Source organism: Calypte anna, chromosome 11, assembly GCF_003957555.1.
Source record: "Calypte anna isolate BGI_N300 chromosome 11, bCalAnn1_v1.p, whole genome shotgun sequence".
Classification (NCBI taxonomy): domain Eukaryota; kingdom Metazoa; phylum Chordata; class Aves; order Apodiformes; family Trochilidae; genus Calypte; species Calypte anna.
The window spans coordinates 15,761,166-15,786,325 of NC_044257.1; the positions used below are offsets into that span (position 1 = coordinate 15,761,166).

Below are 25,160 nucleotides of genomic sequence, written 5' to 3' on the forward strand. Positions count from 1 at the left end.
AGCAGAAAAGACAAAACTCAGTAGTAAGCAGTTTTGACATTTTGGAGTTTTAATAATAATTTGATGATTTGCATGAAGTCTTTAGAGGAAAACACATGTATCAGATTTCCCTCCCTCAGTCCCTGCAGCTTTAAGCAAACTTGAAAAATGAGCAGTTGTGTCAGGACAGAAGCTGCACTCCTCATTTTGACTGCTCTCATCGTAGAGATTCTCATGTGTTTCTCCAAGTGAGAAATTCTTGATATGGAAACAGTCTTTTAAGCAATAAAGTGGGCATGCTTTCAGTGAAATTGTGGTTAGGTTTAATGTTGCATGTTTATTTGTTAATGTCTTGTGCATTGCATTCATTTTTCAGATTATGGAGGACAATCCATTGGGCTCTCTGTGTCGTGGCATCCTGGTACTCAATATGTACAATGTTGGTATGTATTTTCTAATGCTTACATGCTGAGTCTAAGCTTGTTGTGTTGAGTAGACCCTTTTATGTTTAGCTGGAAAGATTATTTTTTTTAAAATAAAAAAATATATAACATCAACTTGTATTAATATAGCTAATCCAATTAATATGCTGAAACTTCATGATACCAACTGTTGCAATAAATCAACAGTAACAGCTTAGAAGGAGAACTGTTGGATTTTAGTATAAATTTTTTCCTACTCTGTTGATTAACAGTGAAAATGCCACAAGGGAAACACAGAAAGCCTTTTGTCTTCATTCTGGAACCCAAAAATCCAGAAGATCCATGCGTTGAGTTTGCAACTGATAAAGTAGAAGAACTCTTTGAATGGTACCAAAGTATCCGTGAAATCACTTGGAAAACTGCAGAAGAGGTACTGCTAAAAATCTATGAGTTGTTTTTATCATGTACTGCTCCAAATTTACATTAGGATTTGTCTTCAGCTGCCATACATTGTTGAGTCTTGCTTACAACTGGTCCTTTACTCTCTTGCTTATAGGGGTTTGTCAGTTCAGTGTATTGATGCTGTGAATTTTGTTCCCTAAACTTTTCCAGAAAACCTCTGTACATTGGGTTTTTGTGTAAATTTATCTTTTCAGGAGTTTTTTAACAAAGTACTGTCTTGCACCCTGCATCTCAATGGAGAAGTGTGCTTAGAAGTGCAATATAGATAGCATTACACTTTTGCATCTGGTTACAATGATGTAGTTCTAGTGTTAAGCAGAAGAAACTCAGACACCAGACTCTTCTGTTGAAATTTGTGAATCCTCTAGTGAGGATATGTGAAATCTGAGCTGCTTTTGCCTAAGCTGTACTTAATCATGTTTACTAACTCTGCTTTCCAGTGAATGCAGTGACACTGATTGGGAATTGTTTGGCTAATACTTGATTTGTAACTAATTGGCCATTCTGAATTTACTGGATCTTCAGTAGTATTATTTCCAAATCCTTGCCTAAAGACTAAAGGATTCTGTCAAAGTTTAGCTTTTACATCCCTCTACAAGTACTAAGCTTAAAGACATTCTTCAGGACTTGCTTTTCCTGTTCTGATGTATTCATTTACTTCTCTGTCATTTTCTCTAGTATTGAAGAAATCTTTGCTGTTACCAGAAAGCCTTGGCAGTGACTATGCTTTAATTATACTCTTTCCTTTGTTACTTTTTTCACTTTTTATTGTCAAGTGGGTGCCATGAGTTATGGAAAACGTGTTTCAGTATCACGTTGGCTCGTGCTGTTTGTCTGTCATCTGGAGTGGTAATGCTCTGTGGGGAATCATAATTCTATTTATAGCAGGCAAGTTAGTGTCTCAAGCAGAAGACTGTAAATTCAGCAATGCAGGAAGCAACAGGAGCTGTTGACCTGTTTGTTTGGGGAGCAGAGATATGGTTCTTATGCCAGGCTTTCATTTAGAAATAAAAATGAGAAAAAGAGAAACACAACCTAGAAGTGTCTCTAAATGGAATGTTTTTTATGGTGTATCAATGGCTCTTGAGGAACTTGGCAGCTTTTTCTCCCTGTATACAGTTAGAGGAGTATTAAGCAGTCTTGTGTTCAAAGATGCTTTAAAACTAATTTCTGTCAGTCAGGAAGCCTCTAGAAAGCCCACGTGATAAACTGATGTGTGGGGAGGGGAGAAAGATGAGGAAAAAAGGCCCTTTCTAGTAGAGTTAACAACCTGAATTTTGAGGAAGGTAAGAGCATAGTGAGTCAACAGTATGCTACAATATGGTACAGATGTTTTATGAGTGTATTTTGAGGCTTTGGCCATTACAGACAAGAAGTAAAACTAAGCTTTGTGTGTCTTGTAATTTCTGTTTAACTCTGACACTTGCCATGCTCCCAGGGATGGTTGTTCATTGATAGCTCTCCTGCTTGCTTATCACAAGAGGGTTATGTCTAAAGGTGAGCTCATGGTATCTAGAAATGGTCCATTGCTCCTTGGAGCTCTGATTACTGGTGAGCAATGTCTTGGAAACTGTGTTGCATCACTGAGTACAGTGAGGTTTCTACAGCTTTTTCTGAAAGTTGTTTCCAAGACTTTATTCCTTTTTGCTGTTCTTAGACTTCAATGTGTATTCTTTGGCTCAGTGAAACATTTTGGAAGCTCATGGCTCCCTAACTCTGATTTTCATTCCTCCTCTGTTTGTCTTGCTAAGGGAATTCTTTTGGAAGGCTTCCTAATTGCTGCTGTTTCATAACCTCTTGTACCACAGCTAATAGCTGTTCAATATGGGTCTATTCTAACATGTTTTATCCTGTAATTGCTTCCTATGTCTGAAAAGCTTTCAGCCCACATGTCTCCACTCAGGACAAGTCTTGCTGACCTCAGTAGTTCTCAGGGACCACTGCTCAGTTTCCACAGAGCAGGTGCTTGCAAACATGGCAGTAGATAGTGGGTTTAATACTGATAATGACAACAGGATTGCACATGATTTTTCATACATAATTTCATTGGTTTGGTGTGCAAATAGAAAGCAGAGGAATTTGAATTTAACTGATTGGGAATTACTAAAAAGACTGAAGTCCTGCTCAAAGATCTAGAAAATAGAGAGATGTTTGACTACTATTTGCAATTTTTCTGCACACATCTGAATTTATATGAAGAGAGTAAATGAGATTGTAAATAAAATTGAGTTGAGCCACATAAAAAAAAGGTATAGGAATAGATAGGAATGTGGACCTAAAACCTTGACAAGAATGAATCAGCTTTGCTGTTTCTCTAGCAGTATACCTTGGATATTCATTGCCTCTGTAATCTAAAACTTTGTTACATTTTACAGGAGAACAGAAGGAAATACTGGGAAAAGAACCAATTGATTGCTATTGAATTATCTGATCTGGTAATTTACTGCAAGCCAACAAGCAAAACCAAGGACAACTTAGGTATTTTCTTTAGTAATACATCCAAATGCTACCTTTTCTACTGTCATTACAGATCTTAGTTGCAGAATAGAAGATAAAATCTACTCTTGCTCTACTGGAAAACAAAGTTCTGCCTCACCCATGCAGTTTTCAGTGGCACTTTGTAATTCTACACTAGGGAACTTGGTGCTGTTCAACCATAACAAAACACCCTAACAAACTTCTAACTTGTTAAATGGAGACAATCTCTCATAGATGTCTTTAGTGGGGAAGCTCACTAGTTAAAAGTCAACTGACTTGTTTGAGGTTAGAAACTCTGGCTGAACACTTGTGAATTGTTTGTAAAAACCTTCCAAATGGTTTTATTGTGAATTATGTAATTTTACTGTAAGAACCTGCTTGCCAGTTATGTAAACTTTTGGAGTGGTGTATGGTTTGATAACACAAATGAGAAGTGAAATCTGTGTAAATGAGGATTTGAAATCTGACACTGAAATATGTACTTCTTATCCAATTTTTTTGTCAATGCTGCTGGAGAGGCCAGCAAATGTGCCCTTCTTCCTTAAGTTTCTTTGCAAACAATTTTAAATAAGCTGTCAGTGTGGCTAAGACATTATAATTATAGTCATTGTTTGAGGCATTGGCTAACCCTGGCTTACCCTTTCTTCTCCCCATTTAAACCCAGGAAGAGATGTCTCATTTAAATATGAATGATGGTGGTCAGAAGTGCATTATTAGCAATGATGAAATGAGAACATGACTCTAGACTCTTCTCTGCTCTATTGTAAAGCATGTGGCAGGCAAGCTATTTTAACTTTAAGACCTGATGCTCAACCAGTTTGCTGTATCTGCATGAAAACTGTACCAGTTATCACATTAAAGGACAAAGCAAAACAAAATAGCTTGAGCAGAAATGCAGTATGAATGTTGACTCCTTTCTTCCTTTAGTTTAGTAACCGTTTTTTTTCCTCTCCACCTTGTGTAGAAAATCCTGATTTCAAAGAAATCCGTTCTTTTGTGGAAACCAAGGCAGAGAGCATTGTTAGGCAAAAGCCAGTTGAGTTGTTGAAATACAACATGAAGGGACTGACACGTGTCTATCCCAAAGGACAGAGGGTTGACTCATCCAACTATGACCCGTTTCGTCTCTGGCTTTGTGGCTCTCAGATGGTGGCACTTAACTTCCAAACTCCAGGTAATGCTCTCTTTTCAACCAGGATCTAATCCACCTTCCATTTCACCAGAAACGAACCGTTTTCTGGCTCCTCTGCCATTCTGAGGCTCTCCTGTGTATTTGTATTTTCCTGCAAGAAGGGATTTGCAAGGGGTTTGCATGTGTGGATTGCCTGGGAGAGGTAGTCCCCAGAAATCAGTCTCCAAAAGCTCTGTCTCTGAGCCTAATTGTCCCCAAACCCTTAACAGTTTTATTTCCCCTTGATCTCTTTGTGGTGAGGAAGCAGAGAGATTTACAGGCAGTTTCAGGTGAAGAGCTGTTCAGCCACAGGCTGTACTCAACCTTCCAGTGAGGGCCCACTAGCTTATTACACATGGCTAGAAAATGAACTTTGAATGGAAAGAGGTTTATTTGGATTAAAATTGGTGAGAAATATCTTGTCAGGTTCAGTTACCTGTTAGTTACCTGTTAGTTACCTGTTCAGTTACCTTTCAGAAGGAAACAGCCTTCCAACTTACCTTTCCAGCTCTTTCTGATAAAGTGGTCACCAGAATGAATTGCAGAGAAAAGCCATTAGTCTGGTACTTTATTCAAATGGAGATCTTCTGTTATGACTGTTTAACTCTCTCCCTAGATAAATACATGCAGTTGAACCATGCCTTATTTTCACTTAATGGACGCACTGGCTATGTTCTGCAGCCAGAAAGCATGAGAAATGAAGAATATGACCCAATGCCAAATGACTCGAAGAGGAAATTGCAGATGATTATGACAGTGAGGGTAAATCTCTTCTGTAAATTATGTTTTTTACAAGTCATAAATATCTATAAAACTAAAAATAAAGCTATTATGTTTCAGAGCAAGATCTGACAGATTGTCAAAATACTGTTTTTAAATGTCAGCGTGTTTGAGAATAAAACTAATTCCACTGGTTCCTGAAAAGAAATCTGTATCTTTATAATGCTAATAAAGCACATGCTGTATAAAATACAGTCCTGTGATAATTTTATATAATTGCTGATAAAAAATTGCAAATGAACTAAACTTGAATTTCCAATCTCATGACATATTAGTAGAAGAGTCCTATTGGAGACAGGCTAGCAGCAGCCTAACTAGTTCCAGTATTTCTGGAATACTTTTTCCAATATGTCTGAAAGGAATGTCTTAAAGTAGACATGTATTAATGGCTGAGGAAATATAATAAAACTTAGTTTGCAGGCCTGGTCTGGGACTGCACACTATATGTAATGAGCATTGTCAACACTATCTTAAAAGGAAAAATCATTGTGTTACCCAAACAATGCATGATAACATTGTTTATGGCATAGATTATATGTATAACATATGCAAACATGTTCAAGAGTTCTATTTTTGTATATTCTCTGGATTTCCCCCTCTGCCCTTTTGCTCCTGTAGGCTACCTCAGAACAGAACTCATGGTGATGTTTCCCTTCGAGCTGGTTAGAACTGACTGTTGCTTTTGCAGGTTTTAGGTGCTCGTCACCTCCCTAAGCCTGGTAGAAGCATTGCCTGTCCCTTTGTAGAAGTAGAAATTTGTGGGGCTGAATATGATAACAACAAATTCAAGACAACAGTTGTGAGTGAGTATCTCTGATCAGTTAAGTTGGTTTTCTGTGTTGTGGAGTTCTGGTTATACCTACAGTGCCCTTAAATGAAACAAGTAGAGAATGACCATGAACTTGTTGTTTGCACTGTTCTTGCCTCAGGACCAGTTAATTTGAGAAAATTCAATGTATATAAAATTTAGAAAAAATAAAGTGCTGTTGCAGTTTGTGGGGAAAAAAAAAGTCTCGATTATGTTATGTTTTTTCTGTTATGTTTTTGGCTGTGCTTAAGTTTGTGTATTTGCATACTTGGAAACACTGTCTTGAAAGTGCCTCCAGCAGTCCCACTCCATTTCCAAAAGTCTGGCCCAAATGGGGAGTTACTGCTGTGAGTTCCAGACTGTTTATTTAAATATAGGTTCCAAGACTGGCATCCCCTTGGATACAGCTTGGTTATACATGGCTGTAAAGCAGAGTGCCTTTCAAGGCAGTAGAAGTTTGAGCAGAACTCCCTCCTGGTGAGTTCTGGATCAGGGATGTGTGTTTGTGTGCATGTGTGGTCATGTCCACGTGAGTGGGCATTCAGTTCATTTAAGTGCAACTGAAATGGGGCAACATCTCAGCCACTTAATATTTCACTAATATTTCTGGATGCAGCAGGGTGTGCTCCTCAGTAGACTCAGTAGTAGGAGGCTTTGCTTCTAGTGGAAGATAAACACTGAATCAGGAACAGAATGTGCTTTGTGGCTTTTTAGTACTTCAGGGAAGAGGATTATGATTTTACCTTTTTGTGGGAAGTGACCAAGCCTTTAGAGAGCAAGCTTTCTGGCTGTGTTACACATACCAGATTACTTGGTATTCCATAAATGACTGGAAGAATTGGGCCATTGTACATCAGCCTCCCCAGTGCTTTTCATGCTTTTACTCTGATATGTGGCATGAATTAATGAATATGAGCCATAAATTAGGTATTTGTTAACAAATACATGTCCAAGGAGGTTTTATATGTTTAAATGCAAATAATAGCTTTTCTTCCTGGATTTCCAACCCTGCCAAGTTTTCTCCTACCTCCCCCCAGAAATAAACTACAAACTTTCTGAAGCAAGGTTACAACAGGAGACAGTCAGTAAATAGGATTTTTGGGTCTTTGCATCCCAGAAAATGTCCTGGGATCCATAGACATATGTAAAAAAAGTGAAGTTATTGCTTCATACTGCAAATGTTTCCTTTCATTTACAGATGACAATGGCCTTAATCCAGTTTGGACATCCTGCCCAGAGCAAGTGAAATTTGAAATTTATGATCCAAACCTTGCATTTCTGCGCTTTGTTGTTTATGAGGAGGATATGTTCAGCGATCCCAATTTCTTAGCACATGCCACTTTTCCCATCAAAGGAGTCAAATCAGGTAAGATCAGTGGGTATAGTAAGAAGCTAAGTCAGAAGGATGCTGACTTTAACATTGTGCTGTGAATTTGTCTCGGTAGCAGCTACAGTGTGCCAAAGGACAAGTGCTTTTTTGATCTGGCTTCCCTTATTGCATTGTTTATTATCATACTGGCTGTGTATTTAAAGTAATTTTCTCACCCTTTTGAAATTCCTTTTTCAAAATGGAGATATGAAAGCATTATGTAGAATAATTTTCACTGTCTTTACCACACAACCCATTTCAGCAGCAAGCTTATGTGCTGACTAAAATCTGGCAAGATTCTTCTTCTGTTTTGGTGTCAGTGCATTTGTTTTGTTGATTACCTTAGCTGCAGATGTACATGGAGTAAGTTTTCCACTCTCCAATGCTTCTGGCTTTAGTTTTTACAAGGATGTGAAATTGTGTTTCTCAGTTTTGCCATTCTTGCAGTTTGCTTCCTGCAATTCTTCCAGCAAAGCCTGCTCTTGGCAGTGGAACATTTGAGCAAGGAGGGTTCTGTGAGCCTTCAAAACTGTTTGCACTATTTTTGTGACTGCAGATAACTGTTTGCTTTGAGACTAATTGTCCTTTATATATGTTCCCCTTCCCTGCCCCAGGTTTTAGATCAGTTCCTCTCAAGAATGGCTATAGTGAAGATATAGAACTGGCTTCACTTCTGGTTCACTGTGAAATGCAACAAGTTCTGGTGAGAACCACTGGGGGGGTTTTGTGCACTTAGGGGATATGGTATCAGTTCTTTGTGGAAGCCAGGAAATGAGGATTTAGTTTTCTGTTCTGTTTTCTGTTCTGTGTGGCATTTCTTCTGTAGGTACTGGGAAAGACCAAGAATGCAAATGAGTTACTGTCCCTCTGGGTGAACAGATTATGAAGTTCTAATGAAACCTCATTACATCCACTGTTTTTTGCTGTAACAGCATGGTCATTGTCTAACTGTTAGCTGAGTGATGCCATGCAAAGCAAGCTAAATTCAGCTTGACTTTGTAGAACAATCTCTTTGTGAAAGTTCCTACCTTAAAAAAATAGTAATAAAAAAAAAATCACTCTAGGAAGAGAAGATAGTGATTTCTACTAGTATTCCACTAAAATAAACCATCAGATGGAAGACATATTCTTGTTCTTGCAGAAGTTCTAATCTGTTTGTTTCAAGCATCTTTAAAACATGCAGTTGGAGTACTAGCATTTCTAAACATACCAGGGAAAAAATAACTTTCTCATGAAGCCAGGCATTAAAATGGCAGATCTGTGACAGCATTTGTTGATGTTCTAAGGGTGCTGCTGTATATGCAGATTTGAAGCAGGATTATTCTCAAACTCTCATCTTGAACCATGTGATGAAACTGAAAAGATGCTTTGGGAAGTGGGAGTTTCAGGGTGCTTCCCAGTACCTTTCAGGTTCAGAAAAAAAAAAAAAGTCAAAGTTATTATATGGAGCCTTTTACAGCCATTCAGGTTTACACTGCACTTCACACCAGCATAATTTATTTTTCCTGGTTAAAACACCAGCTTCTGCTAACTCTAAGTCACTGTTTCTGGAGTCCTGTGCACCTGCAGTTGCACACACTGAAAGGAAAATTACAGAATTCAGTCACATTCTTCCTCACAGAGGTGTGGCAGCCTTTTTTAAACATCCATTGTCAAGGTATTTCCAAAGCCACCTTTATAACACATGGTGTAAAATGACTGTGTACTGCTTGACACCCATGGTGGGTTCCTTCTGTTGGCTAGCAGAGAGTCAGGAGAGCAGGAGGGGACTGGAAGCTGAAACTGAGAGTGTGTGTGTCTGTAAACAAGAGACCCAGGTTGTTTAAAGATAATGCTTAAAATGCCCATGTTCAGTAGGCACAAGTCTGATTGAGGAGGACTGATAAACTGCTATTTTTTGGCTTGCTGCCTCTGAAAAAACTGTCAGCAACTCACCCTTACCTGATATGTTGAGCATGGACATCACTTGTAGATATATTGTAAATTCTTCCTGCTGTGATTTCTCTTCAGAAATTCAGATCATTATTTGCCTGGGGCAGGAGCAGCTTTTAAAGTGTTGTTCATAGCAGCAGTATGTCTCCCAATCTGTCAGCACCAAGTCCTCTGACAGCAGCACATTTCACACTGTTGAAGCCCCTTCTGCTTGTTAAGCCAAATGAAGATGCAGCACAGCTCTGGTTTTTTACAATGTCTGATGTCTCTGGGTGGTAATGCAGTGGCAGGAGGGCTTTCAAAAATTTTCCTGTGTTTGGCAGTCTGCAGCAAACCAGGACTTGCCATAGTTAATTGACTTCTAGAGCTTTTGCCAGATCATTCAAGAAGCATCAGGAAAGACCAAGGCTGTCTCCATCTGTTCTTCTGCCCTTTTTTTTAAAAATGATGACCCCTCATAAAATGATGTGATTTAATAGAAGGCTGTTTACATACAGAGCCCATCTGCATACTCTTAACAGATGAAATACAAAATTATAGAGGGGAATTACAGATGGCTGTGGAATTTCTTAGGAATGGAGCTGCAAGAATATTGGTGTAAGCATGCAGATTTGTGAATTAGTATGTGGGACCTTAAATATTTTCTGTTCAAGTTAACCAGCTTCCTTGGTATTGTAGACAGATTTAGAAGCCTGTCTTATTTACTTCAAAATTTATTTACTTGCTTCAGAAAATATATATCTCATCAGCATTTTCTGATTACAATCAGCCTTTGGTGGTGTTTATGTTTTTAACATAAAGATTGAAGTGTACATTCTTAAATGGTGCTTTAAAATATAACTTTGTGGATACATTTGTTTACAAGAACAAATAGTAGTACATGTGCAGCTTGCTAATTGCACCTGCAAATTGGTAATAGGCAATCTGCTTTTCCCTTTGCAATTTGGGAACGCACAATTTCCTTCCTTTTAAAAAAAGGAAATGAATAAAATCAAATAAATTACTTTAAAAATCTGTATCAGCAGCATATCACTGTGGTTGTTTTAGTTGCTTCAGCCCATGCCTGGGAGCTATAGGAATGGGTTTCAGGAGGAAGAAGAAGGCTTAGCAAAGGATCTTGTTGCTCTAACTGAAACCCCGTGGGTATGTTGCTAACCTGTCAGCTTTCCTTGATCTGGACTGAGTGCAGGAGGAGGCATTCTTATTAGTATGCTGCCTCTGAAAACGTTTAGATTTATTACATTTATTGATTGGATGTCATTTCTTGTAGGATGAGTATCTTGTTTTGCTGCTGATGGGAAAATTAAGACTTCAGTCCTGACAGTACTATTCCCTACTAGTAGCTGTATAAAGGAGACAGCTTTTGCATCCAAAGTTTTGAAGTATTAAATTGAAGTTATAAAGAGAATCATAACAATTATTTTATGCATGTGGAGTATTTTAAGAATTTCTACTGTGGGTCACATAGAACAAAGAGAAACAGTCTGCTGCAAATTATTCTTCAAATAGTCAGTTTGTCTGCAACTATTGCCACAGCTCCACAGAAACAGGGCATCTGTTCTTCTTTCTTGATCATCTGAGTACTTGCTGCTAATATGGGTCCTATTTGCTTGTCAGTATTTCTACTTTAGTCTAGATTTCAACAGAAAAACAGATGGGTGGTTCTGAAAAGGAGAAAAGAATGAGCAGTATGTTACATAATACACAAATGTGATGGGAGAGGAAAACAATTACACTTAAAAAAATTATTTTAAGAACTGTTAGAATCTGATAAGACATTGTGAGACATCATTTGCTGTCCTTTCCTCAGCAAATTGATGTGCTTTGTGAGGGAAAACATTAAAACAGAAGTGTTCTGATATGCACACTTCGTGACTTGTTCTGGAATGTCCCTGATGCCACCATTAGAGGGCGTGGCTGGTCACAGGCTGAGTGCTCTTTTTAGAGCTCTCTTTGTTAATTTGTCTCTATAAACCTTCCAGAAACATCTTCTAAAACTAACTTTATGAAATGTTTTGTAAGGCTGATGGAATGTGTTTGGGAAACCAAAATCATCTCACAAAACTTGTTGACTCTGTGTCATTTCGGGCACATGTCTTAGAAGTTCTGTTGATTTCCAATGTTTTGAAGGAAAGTGAAGAAGAGCTTTATTCCTCCTGTCGGCAGCTTCGGAAGCGTCAGGAGGAGCTCAATAACCAACTGTTCCTTTATGACTCCCGGGTCAACTTCAGGAATCCCAACAGAGATGCCATATTAAAAGAATTCAGTGTGAATGAGCACAAACTACAGATATATCAAGACACGTGCAACCGCAGGTGGGTTGGTAATTTTTGTCCTTTCCAGAGCAGCTCTATCTAGACAGGATTTTTGGTAAGGAAATCTCAGATTTATCCAAGTGAGCATCTAGAGTGAGTGTATGTGAAGGAAGGGCTGCAGGGCTAGGCAGTGAGCCACTAGAGGCCAGCAGATGCTGTGAAATCCCTGCTCAGAGAAACCTGTTTTAATGGTCACAGTGAAACATGTAATCCTGTGAATTTATATTCCTCTCTCCTCTGCTTTCCAGGAGGAAAGCCTGGAAACATATACAGCCAAATGAATAAACAACCTCACTCCTTCTACACTATCAAAGTTATGTCCCTGGAAATGTTGTTAGCATATTAGATATGTAGGAACAGAATGTGCTTACAGATACACAAACCACAAAAGATAAAAACAGTATTGAGCTGTAAAAGCACAGAATTGTCAGATAAGTGTCAGTACCTTATCCAGCTCTTTAGGAGAAGGATCTATCTCCTTTGCTGCCACCTTTGGGTGGGGTGTGAGAGAGACAGACAGAGACTTCATGGACCAGGAGGAAATCTTGAGTAGATCTCAAGATGGGATTGGGGGAAGACTTCTCTTTAAATATTTTTCAGTTTTTTACGAATCACTGGTTTACTCCCATTTACTAAGGGAAAAACATTCAGTGCTGATACATTAGTTGCTGATCATATGCTGGTAGACTGTTTTCCTCTGAGAAATTCTTGGTAGACTTGACTTTTTCCTTTTCTTTTTCCTTAAGATTAAAGGAGAAGAAAGTCAGTAACAGCAAATTCTACTCTTAAAGCAACCATTCTTTGATGCGTGGTTTATGGTGCATTTCAGGAAGAGATATTAATTCATCCTGGTCATCCTACTCAATGATGGTCTCCACAGACTGAATGACTGGAAGAGGAGTTGGATGAAAGATGGGTTTCCTTAATAATTCCTTGTCCTAAGAGAAAATGTTTCATTCCTAATAATTTATATTCTGTACAAAACATACCCTCTGTGCAGGCCAGACCTTCTGTGTATTGTAAAGATTTTTAAAATTTGAGGGCATGTAGTCAGATAGACCTCACTTCTCACTATCAATACCTGAAGTACAAGTATAAATAATTTACTGTATTTGTGTACACAGGCTGTAGATAAGACATTAACAACAATTTGTATGCATGGAATCACACCACGTTAACAACCTGGCTCCTTAAGATGAACTGGTAGTAAGTTTATAATTTATTAAATGCTATAAAAGCACTTCTAGACCAGCATTGTCACACCATGTATGTTACAGTGCCCATGGCAGCAGATTATACTTCTGATACTGTAAAAAATAGTTTGGGCAGCTGATAGCTCACACCATTTTGCCTCTTATTTAAAGTTTTCTCTTAGATTTTTGAGAACTCTAACTTGTTTAATTTTATTGAGATCAAAAATCCCCTGTGATTGTAGCTGTATTTTTTCCTCTTGAACTTTTTGTAAAGGTTTAAGAAAGGAATGATCCATGAAGCTGTATTCATAGCCCCTGTGAGCCTGTGTTCATAACCTCAAGGCACTGGAAGTTCTTTTGCTTGCATAAAGGAAAAGTATTTCAAATTCTGAAAAGCACTTACTTTGGTTTAGCATAATTTTGCAAACCCTTGCAGCTGCTCCTGCGCTTAGGAATGAATTTATTAATTCATTAATTCATTAACTGTCCATTTTAATTTTGCAATCCTACGCAGACAATAGTGTCAAATGATAGTGGTCTGTAAATGTAAATCATTTTCCCCAGATGTGCCCAATCCAGGAATGACAGTGTGCACAAGTACAGAGGTACATCATCCTGACAGCTTTAGTCAAATGAAGAACGTGGAGCTGCAGATGAGAAAACTTGTTGGCAAGTGTGTTTTCCTGCCAGAACAGAACCAAACTCCTTCAGTGGCATACTTAACATCATAGTTTGTGTATGTGTTGGTCCTTTGTGCACTCACTAGGTCAGTGTCAATTTTCTAGTTATCTCTACAAGGGTGGAGTTTTGCTGTATGCTTGACGTTAACTTTCAAATGTCTGCAGAGTTTTTCTGTCAAAGTGACTGCCTGAGGCATCAAATGCTGCACAGATAATGCTGTATTTCTGATCACAGAAAACTTGCATGGATTTGGGATTCATGGTCTGATGAAGCTGCCTCAGCGGTTTTCTCTTGCTCCCCACACTGTGACTTCTGTTGTTTCAAGAAGCACTTAATTGATGCCATTGTGCCTTCACAGATGATGGTTTGAGGAACCCCCTAGAGGCTTTAGTTATTCTGTAAAGACAATCTTGTCTCTGAGGTGAAAGTGCTATAATAGTGTGTCTTACAATGGGATGGCTTCTGTACATTTTTATTATGAAGGAATTAATTACAAATCACCCATCTGAAAAAGAGAGCAAAGATAAAGGCAATTATCTGCTTTTCTTCCTCCTGCCTAAAGTCTCAGTACCCAATTGTGATTGACCTGTTCTAAGATTAGATGGGTTCTAACAAAGTATGGAAATCACACCAACTATGGATTTGGGAAGTGAAGCTGTAAACCCGGCTGCTGTATAAAGCTGGGCTTACCTGTGGTATCCAGGTGTAACAGGATGATCCAGTTGCTGTTCCTTTGGTGTGTATGTATTTTTAAGCATGTTCCAGGACATAATATATTTAATTCAGCAGGCTCCATGATTTCCATTTAATGTGTTCATCAGATAGGTTGGCCCAAAGCCTTGTCTGGGAGGTTCTGATGTTGGTGCTACAGCTGGGACATGATTTATAAGTAGCAGAGTACCAGCTAGGTTTGGACTGTCACAAGAAATAGGAGACATAAGATACTAGGGTTCAGGGAAACAAAACATCAGAGCTTGAGGCTGTTACTGTGGTGGATTTTATGGTTTATTTTAAGCTCAGTTCCAGAGTGGACATAATTGTCCATTTGCCCTGGCTTCTTTTGGTGGTATCTATGTTCCTGACACAGAACAGCCCCTGTGGGATGAACATGGGAGTTCCTTGTACTGCTGCTGTGAAAGTATTTCAGAATGAGCACATTTTATCATCTCTTGAAAAACATTCTGTGCACATTCCCTACACATACTTGATGTCAAAAGTTCTAAGGGGCACTCCCCAGTATTTATGAAAATCCATTTTGTTTTACAGTAAGGCTTTTCAACAGAGTATAATGTTACACTGTGTTCAGAAGGAAAATACTGCATTGGCTGTTCCATTTCTTTGCAAGTGATGGGCAAGGCAATGTACTAACTCCTCTTGTTTCTTGCATTCTGTCTTTTAGCTCCAAAACTTCACCTCTCAGTTCTGCCAGGGCAGACTCTGTAGCAACTTTGTCACAGTTGCAACCATTCTAATATGGAAATGGGTTTGAATGTGCGTGCAAGTTTTATAATCTAGGAGGAAAGACATTGATAAATTTTTTTCTAAGTTAACAATATCTGTTAAATTGTTCTATTCTTATAAAACCTGTGTTAAATCCTTAAAGTAACTTATTTTTAATAAATAATTTTTGATATCTCAGTAGTGATGTGAATGATGCTAGAAGCTTCTTTGTTTAAGATTGCTCATTGAATTTCATTAATTGTGCCAGTCATTTGAGGAGGATGGGTGAGTTTTTATTGAAAAGTGGTCTGCTGGTGTGATGGTGTATTTTACTAGAGACTGGAGGAAGGGCATTGTTGTGTTTTTAAGATGAACTGACTTATTGATTGTTTCCAATGACATGGTTATTGCTGCACTTCATCTGGCTGCAAACAAGCAGGGCAGAAGGAAAAGGTCAAAGATCAGATTTAACTTGCAGGTCCTCCCTGACCTTTTTCAGTGATAGGGAGATGGAAACTTCAGCTCTTGAGAGCATCAGGTTTGGATCAACTCAAGGAGTTAAGTTGGAACAAGGCAACAAGTAAGTCTGTAGTAATTTGAAACCACAATAATCTTGAAGTTCACCATAAAATTTTATCAGCACACTTTCTGCCCCTAAGGCTGTATGGGTTTGTAGTCCTTATGTGGTGGGGTTTTTTCATTGTTGGGTGTCTTGGGAACATTTTTTTTCTGTGTTTTGATAAAAATTGTGCATATTGAGTGGGACTTGATATGAAGTATCTGTTGCCTAGATGTTTGAAGTGGTCACTGGATGAGCCAAAAGGTCTTCATGACCTTCTATTTGTGAATTATTTGTGCTGGTATGAGAGAGAGCTCATAGCAAAATATTACTGTGCATGAGTTCTGAAGTACAAAAAATTTCTTCATTCAGATGTTTTGTGGCCTATGTTCACACTTTTTACCACCTCAATACATGTTTCTCTGTTGCAAACATTTCTTTTCGTCTTGCAGTTCTCAAACTAACCTTCTAGATGGTGAGATGGCATTAACTATTATCCAGCAATTATCTTTAACTTTTCTAAATAATCTGGAAATAAACCTGAATGCAACATGGAAGCTGAAGTGCAGCTGCTGAATCCTGCTATAGTCTTGTGTCAGCATTTCTAAGTGCAGTCTGTTGGACTTTGTTGGCTTTGGTTCAGATTAAAATGCAATTTATATATTTAGAAATAGAAGATAAAGAAAATGAAAATTAACCTTCAGAATCAGTTTGGAGCCAAGTTTGTCTTCTGATCCATAACAGTATTTATATAAACATGCACAGCTATTAGTTTTGAAAAAATTCAAAGTGAAGCTTCACTCATTGCTACATTCTTAGGTGCTACTCCAGCAAAACAAGGAATCATGAGCTTGTTCAGGACACTTTTCTCTCAAGATCTCAAATTATTAAATATTCCCCTATACAGTTGAAAGTATATAGGAATTAGTAATCAATAGAAGTGAAGGAAAATGTTGGTTGAGTGATTTAGAAGGCATTACAAAAATCTGATTTACTTTAAAGATGACTGACATTTAAATTTCTATAATAAGTATATTTAAATATACATTAGAAGCAGAAGTTGTCCATGTGTATCTGGCACAGTTTTACTTTGTCATGCTGTGTATGTAAGGTTAAGCAGCTGACCAGAGACTCTTAAACTATTAACTTAAAACATCAGCATCATTCTTTATAGTGAGGCACCTATCAATTCTTAAATAATTTTGAGGACTCGGTTGAAGTTGTGCTATATTTTCAGTTCTGCTTTTTCAGGTGTTAGATGCATTTCTGGCAATTCGCTTTCAGCAAAACAAGTAATAGATTAAAACTGGAAAATAGTCACAACACTTGAATTAATTACCTTAATTTACTCAGCTACTTATCCAAGAGGATTAATAAATAAAAAACAGGAAGGAGAGAGAATTCTCAGTAAAATACTTGAAATAGAGCAGCTTTGTCTGACTTTTATGTATGTAATTTTCAAGTATCTCCTTAAGCCCTGGATTCCTGTTTTCATTTCAAAGAGAGGAAAAAATATCCTTCCTTTCTTCTGTAGTCAAGATTTTTCTCTTTTTTACTAGGTGGAGCTGCACAGGGAATTAATGAGCACACTGACACCTTGGTGATGGGGTAACCACTGCCAAGCTGCTGGCTATTTCTTCTAACAAGTACCTGATTTAGTATCCTGTGCTCAAGCTGAAGTCATGGCTAGTTAGGACAAAATGGTGTTTCCTTTTCTGTTATCAGTCAAAAGTGGTGTCTAGAGTGCACTCTACTGGAGCCACCTAAGCTCTTTAAAAGGAATGCAACACCCCTGCTACATGAACACTGCTGCTCAAGGTCCCCTTGATTATTTGCTTCTATAGGAACAGTAACAAAAAAGTTCAGCCCTCTCTTGAGCTGTGCCTCAAGCTAACAAATTATTTTCTTCCATGGGGTGTACACACTGCAAGGGGAATGAAAGAGAGAAAAGCCAGATTTTAACCAAAACAAAATGCAGTTGCCAACTCTGATTTAGGTTTTTTTCTTAAACTCAGGTAAATAGGAACGGGACACGGCAGTTCGTGAGGCAGTTCGTGAGGCAGTTCGTGAGGCAGTCAGTGTTCGCGCAGGCAGGGCAAGCAGGAGGGGCACAGCCACCTCCCAGCTCTCTTTAAGGAGCAATGGTCTCCAAAAAGCAAAACCTGTTGTTGTTAAGATGCAGGGTGTGTCCGCACAGGCAGAACCCCTGAAGAGGGACAGCAAGAGGGATGTGGCTGTTCAGGCCTCTGGCTGTGTAGTGTCTGAGCCTGGTGTTAGCACCAGAGGACAGTGTGAGTGGGGTCTGTGTGCGATGCGAGCAGGGGAATGAGTTGCTGTGCCTGGTGGCAGAGCTCAAGGAGGTAGAGAGACTTAGGGACAGTGAAAGGGAAATTGGCTGGTGGAGTCACACCCTTTCTAACCCAAAAGAAGTCCAGAAGAAGACTGTGAAGCCCTGCCCCTCCTGCCATCAGGCAGTTGGAGCAAACCAGGTGGATGGGAGGGAATGGAAACAGGTCCCTCATCGGAGAGGCAAAAGAATCCCCCCTGGCTGAACAGGGAGATTTTGAAAGAAATTAGGTAAAGAAGAGAGCCTACCAAAACTTCTTGAAAGACTGAATTCAAAAATACTGAAACTGTAATGCTGATTGGTTAAGGGAAAACAACTTTGTAATTTAACATTAGGGTGTGAAGTTTCAGTTATCTCTTCCTATATTAATCTGACAGTGATGAGGGAGTTGCTAGAGACAGTAGTGACCTGTACTTAACAAGGTCTTATTCTCTCTTCTTAAAATTCCATAAAATTATGAGTTTCATTTGATCAAGCAGTTACCATCCTACAAAGGCAAAGTTCTATTCAAATGGTTTAAGGTGTTAAAGAAATGTTAGTAAAGGCTAAAAATGTTTTATAAACAGTTGAAAATGAATGCAATCACTTAGGAAATGTCTTGCATGGATTATTTGTTTAACCATTCAGTGATGCTGGGAAAAATCATAGGTCTTATTTATGAATGCACTTTAGCTAGCTCATTCACTTTAAACAGGCATATTTTACTGTTAGAAAAAAATCTACAAATCTGTGCTACTTCAAGCACTTTGCTATCACTTAGATTAACTATTATGTATTTTCCAGAGATGTCTTTAGATATCACACAGTTAAGTCAGAAAAACATACCAAAATCTATTAATTTTTAAAAAATAGTGATTACAATTTATTTATTATCTAACAGTTTATCAGTTAATCTTGGCTAGGCATATAAACATCCAAGCTGGAAAGCAGAGTTTTATTTTGGAATGTGATCAAAGAAAAAGCTAATTGTCCTCTGCATCATGTAGCACAAACTTTTTAGGAATGAAGTACAGGATCAAGAGCATAATTCCATCAGGGAGGAAGACGGGTGAGTCTTAGGACACATGTTCCATTGACTCTAGTATGCTGTTGTACCTGAAAATAAAATGCTGTTTGCAGTAATACTACACTTCATCTTGCTAGTGATCTGATCAATTTTATTCTGAAGAGGAAACTTCTTGGGTATTGTATTTGCTTGGGTCTTTCTTTTGGTAGCTGTCCATCAAATCCAGGAGTGTTCAGAGAAAGTAACTGAATTCTCTCCTCCATACCCAGTGTTTCATCTTTCACAGTGAAAATGTAACTGCAGATGGAAACCAGGAGACCATGACAGCAATCAGCAGCAAGAGCACTCCTCCATCCCTCACAAGCTGCATTCCAGTGTACTTCCTTGGCTTTGCTCCACATCCCTGGGATCTAAACCACTCAACCACTTCATTCAGGCTGTACTGCTGAGGCTCATACCCCAGCTCCTTTCTGGCTTTCTCCATGCTAAAATAATGTGTGACACCAGTTTTGTAAACCTCTGTGCGAGTGAGAAGAGGCTGAAAATTATAAATGTGACCTACAAGAAAATGAACTATTTCAGTAAGGAATGCAAAAAAATAGACAAGGGAGAGTGGCAGACGACAGGTTGGGAACTTGTAACCCAAACCTTCCACTAATGGTCGGAAAAATTCAAAGTTATTTACAGGCCTGCCATCTGAGATAAAATAGGCATGGCCTGCAGCTATGTGCTGTTTGTTGGCTTTGAGGGCCTCAGAGGCAAGGATGTGAGCCTGGACTAGATTGTCAACGTGTACAAATTCTACTAAACTAAGGGGATCTCCATACACAAATTTAAACAGTCCCCTTTCAATGTAACTAACAATTCTTGGAAGATGTCTCTGTTCTCCAGGCCCGTAAATGCCTGCTGGTCGGAGAGCACAAGTCCTTAAAACACCTTTCCCATTTCCAAGCTCAGTACCATTTGCCTCCAACACCTTCATTTCAGCCACTGATTTGGTGCGGGAGTAGTGATCTGGATGAAGGTGAAGAGGTAGGTAAGGCAGAGACTCATCCCCATTTTCTATAATCTGGCCTCCAAATATCACATTGTATGTACTTGTATAAACCAGACTTGACACCCCTGTGCTCTTGCAGGCTTGGATGACATTTTCTGTTCCTTTCACATTAACATCTTCTATAAGTTTTCTGTTCAGCTGCTCCCTGCCAGACATTCCATAGGAAGCGATATGGAATACACAGATTACATCTCTAAATGCCTCTTCCACTTCAGACAGGCAGCAGACATCTCCTTGCATAAACTTTATTCCCTCTGGCACCGTTTGAAGTGGCTTCACAACATCAAAGAGAATCACATCAACTCCCTTTCGGTGCATGGCACAACCTAAACTAAAACAGGATAGAAACCTTATGTTAGTATACAGAGCATAACCATGCATGAAACATTTCACCTGGAGGTAAGAGAAGCCTATTAACTATTTTAATACTTCTTTTTTTTTCTTCTTTTCCCCCGCGATGGGAGTCTTAAACATTCAGCCACCTACTACGAGGAAGATTCAACTGTGGTACTTTAGGAACTGAACTAATTTCGTAAGCTTCATCAATGCTTTCTATGAGAAAAAAAAAATGTGGAAAAAAGAGGGTAAAGGAAAAATCAAAACAGAAATAACTGAAGTGCTTCCAGCAGCCTTTGGAAGAACACAGCTATTTCTCTCCGCCTGTCCCCTACAGATCAGCAATAGCAAACCTTTCAGATGGAAACGTGTAGCCAAATGTAAGATTTTTTTTTTTAATGTTTTTATCATACTGCTTTTGTGTCATCCTGATTCTGTCAGGACCACAGGTTGGTCTTCGCTGTTATGCTTGAAATTTATGGATGGAGAAGAGGTATGAGATGCTTCTGAGCTGGTATGAACATTACTCCAAGTCACAGGTATAAATACAGGTACTGACACAAAGTATAAATCTGGTATTCCTTTCTCCCTTCCCTAAAAGTGTTGTATTTCTATAGTTATTAGGGCAAGACAGTGGAGAAAAGAAACCAAGCAGAAGTCAGATAGGTATCTTCCGAGACTTTTCCCTGCTAAAAATGTACTTTTTGGTTATGACTATCTGGAGCTACATTAGATGAGAGTCTAGGGCTCAAAACAGGATTTTTTTTCTTTACATGATTTAGCCAGTAGAGCTATCTGCAATAGAGATGGATTTCACTGATTTATCTTATTAACAACTCTAACACTTCAGTGTCCATAAGAATAAATACTTTCTTGAGAATAGACAGCAGATGGAATATTTAATATATGTAGCTAAGCATGAGTGTAACTACTTGCAGCCTGTGGCCTACTGGCAAAAGAAAGATTTGCATATGGTGTAGGACTGCCATAGAAGTAGCCTTAAAAGATAATTATTTAAATCCCCAGGACCAAGGTAAGCATACAGGTAAATGCGTGTGAGTGGGGTGATTCTTTACATTCAGAAACACAATGTATTTGCTTAAAATATTTAAGAGAGTTACAGGTTTGCTTAAGACTGAGCCCCAGGATGAATCTGAAGATGGGGTGAACTGAATTGGGCATCACAGGCCCAGTTTCCCCGACAAAACCCAGATGGATTTTTTTACCTTACCAGCAGCAATCTATTACATTTATTTTTGTATTCAGGATCTGTTTAATGTACTAACCGGTAGCCCAAATAACCACCTCCTCCAGTAATGAGGACTGCTTCCTTGGCAGCACTTTCTGGTCCCATTCTCTTTCCTTTCGGCAATATATTTAAGGATCTTGACCTGTAAAACACGTTGTAAACACACACATTAAAATCAACCCGAGTTTTCATGTCACTACACATTCGGTTACTCGCAGATCAATTCTGCCTTTTAATCGAAGCCCTTCATTTCACCACCTGCCAAGTGAGGCAGAAATACATTCTGCCCGGGTATTCCTCAGGAGGGAAGTTACACTCGAGAGAAAAGATGACTCTGATGAAAAAAGAAATGAGTATTTAGCTGCTGTTTTGTAGAGTTGGTTACGCCTCCAACTTCCCACCCGGGCCCCGTCCTGCGGCCGCTCCCTGACTGCGGGCGGGGCGAGCCCGGTCCCCCCGGAACACGGCCACTCCGTACCGGGCACAGCCTCCGGGAAGGACCGGAGGGAGCTCAGAGGCTGCAGAGCCCCTTTGTGCGGGGAAAGGGGTTCGGGAGAGCCGCTCCCCCCCCGTACCTGCTCCGCCGGGTCCGCCTGGGAGTGCCGCTGGTCTGCCAGGAATGCAGCGGGGGCGGTGGTGTCGGAGCCGGCGGAAGAGAAGATGGCGGCGGGGCGGGGTGCGGGGTTGTCGTGGGGAGCGTCCTCAGCTGGAGATCGACGGGTTGTGGCAATCCCTGGGGTTGCTGCTTTTCCCCTTCCCTAGTGAGGCTCAAGCGGGGAGGCTCTGGAAAATCTTTTGTTTCCGAAATCTGAGCCCTTTTCCCTCTGTATCGCATTCTGTAAATAGCCGCCATGGGGTCTGAGGCTCTGCTGAGAGGGCAGAGGGAGGGTCCTGGTGGCTACAGAGCCTGAGATGTTTTGGGGGCACAGAGGAGTTTTTGGCCTTGCTGCTGGCCATGCTGGGGTCAGCTGGAAGGCAGGAGGGCTCTGCAGAGGGACCCGGACAGACTGGAGAGTTGGGATGGTTCCAACGGGATGAGGTTTAACACGGCCAAGTGCCGGGTCCTGCACTTCGGGCACAACAACCCCATGGGGAGCTCCAGGCTGGGCACAGAGTGGCAGAAAGGGACCTGGGAGTCTGGATTGCCAGGAAGCTGAACATGAGCCAGCAGTGTGCCCAGGTGGCCAAGAAGGCCAATGGCATCCTGGCCTGGATCAGGAACAGCGTGGCCAGCAGGTCCAGGGCAGGGATTCTGCCCCTGTGCTCAGCCCTGGTGAGGCCACAGCTTGAGTCCTGTGTCCAGTTCTGGGCCCCTCAGCTCAGGAAGGAGATTGAGGTGCTGGAGCAGGTCTAGAGAAGAGCAAGGAGGCTGTGAAGGGATCCAGCACAAGTCCTGTGAGGAAGGGCTGAGGGAGCTGGGGGTGTTCAGTCTGGAGAAGAGGAGGCTCAGGGGAGACCTCATCACTCTCTACAACTCCCTGAAAGGAGGTTGGAGCCAGGGGGGGGTCAGGCTCTGCTCCCAGGCATCCATCAGTGAGACAAGAGGGCATAGGTTGGATATTAGAGTCCCAAATTTTCCCTGAGATCAGCTAACACAAAGTGTTTCATGTTTGAGGAGTATCACAGCAGATTGTGACAGTTGATATTTGCCTTCTGATGAAAAAGATTGTGTTTGGGTGGCATATTGCAGAATTGCAGAGTACTTGAAGGAAATGCTAGAGATTGCCCAAACCCCCTGCACAAAGCAGATTCAGCCAGAGAGGTTACTCAGTGTTAGTACTGAATATCTCCATGAAATGGAAAATTTATGTGTTCAGCCACTTTTTTCCTGAGAACTTACAGAGCTTTGTACTATCTGAATGGTGTCTCTGACCTTGCAGTCTGTGTTGTGTGCGTAAATCTTTGTGTTTGAATAGGCAACTGTTAACCTCAGGATGATGGTTTGGCCTCTGGACTTTGTGATATGTCCATGCAGGACAGTTTGTTTGAAGAACTATGACCTCTCTTTTTCTACATTCTGCTTTTTCTTGCTTTCTGCCTGGTTTGTTAGCCAGTGAGCTAATTATGTCAGCTTATCTCATAATTAAAGTAAATATTCATAATTATATTGTAATTAAATATTATAAATATAATAAAGCTGTGGTTAAGATACTGTAGAGCTGCTCTTAATCCACTCTCAGTTTTATTTCTCAATTGTTTTTATGACTTCAAAGAATAGCAATTCATTCTTTCAAAATGGTGACGTCTGTGAAAGCTGTGGGTAAATATTGTCCTCATTTTACAATGGCAGATTTGTCTTTAAGACTTGACACTCTCAGATCTCATCACTTTGCACAATCCATTTGTTCACACTCTTTCATTTCCTTTGAGACCCTGCTTTTCCTAAGACTTTCTGAATGTATCAGAAATTCTGTATCACCCTCAAGTAAATGGACTTCCAGTTTTATTCTCTCCATAATGAAATGTTTGTCCTGGGATTGATTCTTTTAAAAAATCCGAAGAAACCATGTAGATTCAGTCTCTCCAAGCAATTTTCACTTTAAACAGCCAGGTCTTTCAGAGCCTCTGCCATGCTATGTTCCAGTCACTTGAAGAAATCCCATTAATATGTGAAATTGCAAGACATGTCAGGATAAAACCATTTGCAGCGTAAATGGGGTGTTATCTGCCACAACCTGAGTTGAAATGAACCTGAAATAGACTGCAAAGAAATCGTTAAATCAGCAACTAAACAGAGCTAAATAAGCAGCTGTAGTGAACAATGCAAGTTCGAAAGAATGAACAGTGAAATCATTAATTATTCTTTCATAATGCATTAGTTCATCTGTTTCTCTTTGCAGTTTAAAATACTTAGCTAGTAGAATTATTTTTGTCATAAAAATACAAAGTGTGTCAACAGCACCATTTCAGGAAGAAGGGCAATATTTCATCTGGAGAAACAAACCTTAGTCTACTGGGTTTTGTATTACTCGCTTGATTCTTTTTGGTATTACTTAATTGTGCTTTTTTTTTTATTGAACAGTGGGATGAGAGAAGAGAACAAGACTTAAAACTAGGTCAGAACCAACCACATTAATGGTCTTATTGAAACAAAAAGAATTGGTTAGAATAGCAGTAAAAGGTGAAGACATGCATTGTAAACAGAGGTAAAGATAATGGTGATCAAAATGAGAATAAAAAATCTAGATTAGACTGGGCTATTTTTAGAGGAGGAAAGGTTTATGGATAAAAATACTAGTCTGATTTTTTCTCTTGGCTCTGACAGAGGTTTCCTGAGTGACCTTCAGGAAATTGATTTCTGTTCTGTAACAAAGCTGGCATTACCCTCCTGCACTGCCCGAGGTTGCTGTGGTGCTTGTTTCATTTGTGTTCCTGAAGTTCAAATCAGAGGTGCTGTACAAATATTAATAAACCAGGAAATCAATTGTATGAGGCTTAAAGAGTTTAGGTAAGTACGCAAGTTAGAACCTCTGAAAAATATTAACATTGACTTCTTCTTGGACCCCTGTTCACTCTGCAGTGTTGCTTGTGGAAAGTGTCAGACTTTTGGTGTCATGGAGATGATGAACAAAATAC

At 39.6% G+C, this 25,160-nt stretch overlaps 2 protein-coding genes across 5 annotated transcripts in view; one reads left to right on the forward strand and one right to left on the reverse strand.

Annotated features, from left to right (window-relative positions):
• PLCG2 (phospholipase C gamma 2) overlaps positions 1-15,153 on the forward strand; it is a 54,229-nt gene extending 39,076 nt beyond the window's left edge. The window contains exons 24-33 of the mRNA XM_030457959.1: positions 356-422; positions 674-831; positions 3,239-3,341; positions 4,306-4,515; positions 5,129-5,274; positions 5,981-6,095; positions 7,299-7,466; positions 8,084-8,172; positions 11,532-11,716; positions 12,463-15,153. Coding sequence (XP_030313819.1) covers positions 356-422; positions 674-831; positions 3,239-3,341; positions 4,306-4,515; positions 5,129-5,274; positions 5,981-6,095; positions 7,299-7,466; positions 8,084-8,172; positions 11,532-11,716; positions 12,463-12,505 — 1,284 coding nt within the window. The 3' untranslated portion in view covers positions 12,506-15,153. The remainder of the gene's footprint in view (positions 1-355; positions 423-673; positions 832-3,238; positions 3,342-4,305; positions 4,516-5,128; positions 5,275-5,980; positions 6,096-7,298; positions 7,467-8,083; positions 8,173-11,531; positions 11,717-12,462) is intronic.
• Positions 15,154-18,791: 3,638 nt separating this feature from the next.
• SDR42E1 (short chain dehydrogenase/reductase family 42E, member 1) lies at positions 18,792-22,580 on the reverse strand. 4 transcript variants are annotated; one of them, XM_030457724.1, is made up of 4 exons: positions 22,160-22,212; positions 21,843-21,918; positions 21,622-21,726; positions 18,792-20,330 (listed from the first exon to the last, which is right to left on the reverse strand). In XM_030457724.1, exons 3-4 carry the CDS (start codon positions 21,687-21,689, stop codon positions 19,223-19,225), a joined length of 1,176 nt encoding a protein of 391 aa, XP_030313584.1. In that variant the 5' UTR covers positions 21,690-21,726; positions 21,843-21,918; positions 22,160-22,212; the 3' UTR covers positions 18,792-19,222. The 4 variants fall into 4 exon arrangements, with proteins under 4 accessions (XP_030313584.1, XP_030313586.1, XP_030313583.1 ...); XM_030457726.1 differs by lacking the exon at positions 22,160-22,212 and adding an exon at positions 22,063-22,138; XM_030457723.1 differs by lacking the exon at positions 21,843-21,918 and having other exon boundaries at positions 22,160-22,580.
• Positions 22,581-25,160: the final 2,580 nt, after the last annotated feature.